Here is a 5,492-nt window from a genome sequence, read left to right as displayed (position 1 = left end):
CCAATAAATGAGAGAAGAACCCAATCCAATGAGTGAGACGAGAGCCTGAATCTTTGCTAGAGAGAAAGCATGAACCCATAAATGAGAGGAGATCATGAATCATGAGTGAGAAGTGAGCTCGAATCTTTGAGAGAGATAAGAGAATCTTTGAGAGAGATAAGAGTCTGAGTCCTTTGAAAAGAGTTGAGCCCGAATTTCTGCTAGAGAGGTGGACTGGAATTCTTAGAGAGATGAATCTGAAGGTGAGTTTGAGTCATTTAAAGAGAGGTGAGCCCGAATCTTTACTAGAGAGATGGGCTAGAATCCCTTAAAGAGGTGAGCTCAGACCCTTATAAAAGCCAAAACTTTTTTTGAGTGTCTGAAACTCTGCTTGGGTTGATTTTATGAATGTCATTAGGATTTTCTTTTATTTTAAATGTCTTCCTTAAGTTAAATTTCGTCATTATATATTACATGAGGTGAATCAAAACTACATCCCTCATTATATATTACATGAGGTGAATCAAAATTAAATCCCTCTTCAACTTAACTGACTTGACCGAGTTTTGGGGAAATTTAAAATGAATTTGTCTTGAGTCGGCCCCTAACTCTTTTCAACTTCACCGTCTTGACTCAATTTAAACGGAACTTAAGGTGAATTTATTTAGATTTCATATCCAAACTTAGACATAACAGTAGACCATAAAATTTATAGAATAAATATAACAAGGTAGACTTTATAAAAATTAAAATTTATCTAAATAATGATTAACTTCCGTGTATTACATTTACCTATCTAATTGCTTTTAATCTTATACATATTTCAAAATTAAAGTAAATAAATTGTATAAATATGTAACAAGTTTTAATGTTTACATCTATTTGTTACGATAGGAAATAGATTAAATGGCATGAATCCATGATCAATATTCAATTCAACGGTAGTGAGAGATGATTCATGAGTATAAAATCTATCGGTAGTGCTAGTTCATTAAGAATCTTGTCCAAAAATATACTAAGACATATTTTAATATTTTAATTTGCGAGCACACTTTAATTTATATCAGTTATTATATTATATTTAGAAAAATTGATATTTAATATGTAACATATCAGTATTTGGAGATGTTTTTGGATAAATTTTTTGAAAACCTAGCATTTCTTGAAATCTATGGCAAGTCAATTGTTGCCTAGATTTTACTTTATGAATAACGCATAATATTATCTCAAAATCAATATATATGATATTGGGGTCGGCCGTTAATTTCGCATGAAGAAGATGCTATCAACCGTGAACTCTTATCTCCTCCTCGTCTCTGCTGTTTCTTATCCCTGTACCAAAACAAATAAAACTTAATATTTAAATTCTTTTTATCAATTTTTTTTTAATTTGATAGAATATCTCTCTAGAGTAGACAAGATGCATGATCGACACAATAACAGAGAGATGGATTGACTGTAAAGAAAGAAGAAAGTTGAAACGAAAGAAGATACAGAAATAACAAAGGTTTGAAGAAATGTTACAAAGAGCTGCAAGCAGTGCGTATTCTTGGTGGTGGGCTAGTCACATTAGAACTAAGCAATCTAAATGGCTCGAACAGAGCATGCAAGGTGACTGATTCCTCTTGCTTTCCACATGCATGTATGCATTATCATTGCATTCTTCCTCATTTAATTCAGAGGTGCATGTTTCTTGAGTTTCTTTCTAATCAGTCTTCTAAAAATTGGTCCAACTTGATCAATGAGTATTCGGAAATCGGAACTTAACCAACTGGGATTTGACCTTGTTATTTATGATGTTTCTTGAATAAGATATGATATAACATCTAGAAGAAAATTAATATTATTTAATCTCGGGTACTAGGCATATATATGTAGCTTCAGCGCTCATTATTTTCTTTGATATTGTAGACATGGAAGACAAGGTGGAATTTGCACTCTCGCTTGTCCAAGAAGATGGAGATTCCTTCGCCAAGAGGGCTGAAATGTACTACAAAAACAGACCTGAGCTCATAAACTTTATTGAAGAAGCTTTTCGTTCTTTTCGCGCTGTGGCTGAAAGATATGATAGCTTATCAACAGACTTACAAAAGGCCAATACTACAATTGCTACCTGCTTGCCAGAACAAGTACAGTTTGCATTTGATGATGAAGATGATTTTTTGGCATCCAAGCATCCAAAGTTTAGTCAAGGGCCAGCCGCGGATCCATCAAAAATCCCCAAAGCTCCCAATCGACCTATGAAGGGTATGATGATGAACAGTGCCTCAAAGAAACTGGAAGCAAAGAAGTCATCTATTCCCCCGAGGAAGATTAAACCTAAATCTGGTTTGACCAGAAGCGAAGCAGTTGAGGAGATTGACAAGCTTCAGAAAGATATTCTTTCGTTGCAGACGATGAAGGAGTATGTGAAGAGCTCATATGAAAATGGGATATCCAAGTTCTTTGGACTTGAGAATGATATCATGGAGAAACAAGATAAGGTTAGCAGGTTGCAAGATGAGTTCAGTGACGTTAATACTATGATTGATGACGATGAAGCTCGCACTTTGATGGCAGAAGCAGCGATTAAGTCATGCAAGGAGACATTGGTTGACTTGCAAAATAAACAAGAGAAGTCTGCTGAAGAAGCAAAAGTAGAGAACGAAAAAATAGAGGATGCCCGTCAAAGAATTGAGTCAATCAAACTTGAGCTTTTCCCAGACCAGGCTAATAATGCTGAAAGAGCAGATCAGAATTTTAATAACAGAGCAGAAGAGTTTCAAAGCCTGAAACAAGAGATGGTAGGCCCCGAAAGAAATAAATTAGAGGCGCTACGTGAGAAAATTAAAGAACAATTCGAAGAAGGCTCTAATGGGCCTCTTACAGTGTCAGAACTAGCTGATAAGATTGACGATCTTGTGAATTTAGTGATCAATCTGGAAAGTGCAGTTTTAGCACAGAATGTTTTGGTTGAAAGATTAAGAACAGAAGCTAATGACCTTAAATCACAAATTCGAAGCTTGGAAGACAATAAGGCTAGTCTCACTGAAACACATGAAACGCAAAGCAGGGTGAGGGAGTTGGAGGAAAAACTACATGTGGTTCAGAATTTATATATGAATATCATGATTCAGAATAATGATCTCAGAACTCAATTTTCTGAAGCTCATTCTAGTCTAAATGACCTGTCAGAGAAACTTCCAACTGTTGAACCAGATGAAGAGTTGGAGGAGACAGTTTCGCTACAAGAAGAGGATCACTCTATAAAAGAAAATCTAGAAGAATCGATTGAAAAACCAGAAGATGCATCAGTAAAAAAACCAGAAGAAGCATCGATAAAACAACCAGAAGAAGCCTCTATAAAAAAACCAGAAGTAGCAGTGACAGAAAAACCAGAAGAAGCATCGATGGAAAAACCAGAAGAAGCAGTGATAGAAAAACCAGAAGAAGCAGCGACAGAAAAACCAGAAGAAGTAGTGACAGAAAAACCAGAAGCAATACCAGAAGAAGCATTTATAGAAAAAGATGAAGGAGAAGGCGGTGGTGGTGGTGATAATGCATTGAAACCTGACACTTCGGAAACAGAAGAAAGATCAGAAGAAGTTGGCGAGAATTTAAATGCATCATCAATTAATTCGAACAATTTAAGTAGCAGAGAAGAAGTGGCCAAATTACAAAACGAAAAGGAGGATGGTGATAGTGTACGAAACTCTGATACTTCAGGTACAGAAGAAAAAGAAGATATAACTAAAAAGAATATCATTGCATTGCCAAATGAAACTCTAAAGGCAGAAGCTACTGAATCTGATGGTAATTTGGAGGTAAGTCAGGGCAGAGCAAGTCATGGCTCTAAACAAGAGGACAATGGTGAAGGATTGCCAAAAACAACAGAGGGACATGTAAGTGTTGAGCAGAAGAATTTAGAGAAGTTTGAAGAAGAGATAAACTGGCAGCAGATGCTCTTGCATGGAGTGGAAGATAAAGAAAGGATTTTACTGGCAGAATACGTAGCAATTCTCAGGAACTATAAAGAAGTGAAGAAGAAGCTGCGTGACGAGGAGAAGAAAAATGAAACTTTCTTTGAAACAATGTTGCAGTTACGGGATACAAAAAGTGCTCTTGTAAAGAAGGACCGAGAGATTCAATCTTTGCGTCACAAACTTAACCTTCTGAGACAAGAATCTAGTGACATACCTGAAGCAAAGGACTCAACAGAGGATGAAACTTCTGGTATGCCTTCAACAGAGGAAGAGGAGGAAGATATTAAGTTCCTATATAATCAGCCTAAATCTATCTCACCGACCGAGGAAAAGCTCAGGGCAAGGATTGATGCAGTACTTGAAGAAAATCTGGATTTCTGGTTAAGATTTAGTAATTCATTCCATCAAGTACAGAAATTTAAAACTGAGGTCCATGATTTACAGGATGAAATAGTGCAAGCTAAGAAAAAGAACGAAAACAAGCAAGATGTAAAGTCACACGGATCCATTTCAACAGACCTTAAAGCAGAGGTCCGTGCAATATACAGGCACCTTAGTGAGAAAAAGGCTGAAATTACAGTGTGGTTAGAAGAGAGCGAATTGCTAAAAGATGAACTACAGCACAGGATTTCATCTATATCTGACATTCAAGAAGCAATAACAGATTCTTTGAAGGAAGGAGTTGAGGCCGACAAAATCACCTTTAGCACTCATCAAGCTGCAAAGTTCCACGGTGAGGTTTTAAACATGAAACAAGAAAATAACAAGGTAAATGAGGAATTGCTGGCAGGTATCGATCACATAATTGCTCTCAAAATCGAAATAGAGAAGACTCTGGTGAAGATAAATGGAGAGTTCAAACTTACAGAAAGAAAACCATCTTTCAGGAGTTACAGCAACTTTTCTAAGGTTCCGTTGCGATCATTTCTTTTTGGAATCAAAGCAAAGAAGCATAAACATTCACTATTTTCGTACATGCATTACAGTCGCAACAGCAAAAAGACATAATTACCATGGTCTTCGAAGTTCTGCAACATATTTATTTATTTATTCACCGGTAAATCATTTTTGTACGTTGAGTTGTTACCGAATGAGGTGAAAGTGAAAGCAGGAGTCTGTGCAGAAGAAATCTGAATAGAGGACCATCGGGTTTTCACATACTTACTAGGCCGTATGTCTCCTGGTTATATCCTCCTTTGTTGAGTGAAACAGGCAGCCTTATATACAATGCATAGAAACTCTGTCAATTAGCACATGCATTTTGAAATATGGAATGGACAAACCTTCGAACGGGTTAACCATCTTTTTTAGTTGAATGTAGACATATGTTATCTGCACGGGACAAACCTTTTAATGACGAGGGAGAACCTGTATTCAAAAATTGATATTTCTGTTGCATAAAGACAATTAATAATCAAAGTTAAAGATTCTCATATTACCCACAAAGATAAAACTAAAGATTAACAAAAATTATAGCTGACAAGATCGGCTTCGGCTTCTGACATAAATTTTTTTTACCAGTTTTCTAGAATTAATATTGATTTTTTTTTG

General features: G+C 36.0%; 1 protein-coding gene across 1 annotated transcript; it reads left to right on the top strand.

Moving 5' to 3' along the window:
- Positions 1-1,453: 1,453 nt before the first annotated feature.
- LOC141710696 (kinase-interacting protein 1-like) lies at positions 1,454-5,239 on the top strand. The gene is made up of 2 exons (XM_074513239.1): positions 1,454-1,590; positions 1,891-5,239. Exons 1-2 carry the CDS (start codon positions 1,497-1,499, stop codon positions 4,947-4,949), a joined length of 3,153 nt encoding a protein of 1,050 aa, XP_074369340.1. The 5' UTR covers positions 1,454-1,496; the 3' UTR covers positions 4,950-5,239.
- Positions 5,240-5,492: the final 253 nt, after the last annotated feature.

The sequence above is a fragment of the Apium graveolens genome, chromosome 3 (genome assembly GCF_009905375.1).
Source record: "Apium graveolens cultivar Ventura chromosome 3, ASM990537v1, whole genome shotgun sequence".
Taxonomy (NCBI): Eukaryota; Viridiplantae; Streptophyta; class Magnoliopsida; order Apiales; family Apiaceae; genus Apium; species Apium graveolens.
This window is presented reverse-complemented; position numbering and strand designations above follow the sequence as displayed.

What these genes read in the sequence shown, in the direction of transcription:
- LOC141710696 (XM_074513239.1), top strand. Translation starts at nt 1,497, where the DNA reads ATGTTACAAAGAGCTGCAAGCAGTGCGTATTCTTGGTGGTGGGCTAGT. An exon ending in GCTCGAACAGAGCATGCAAG is followed by an intron (nt 1,591 to 1,890) that starts GTGACTGATTCC and finishes TTGATATTGTAG; the next exon opens with ACATGGAAGACAAGGTGGAA.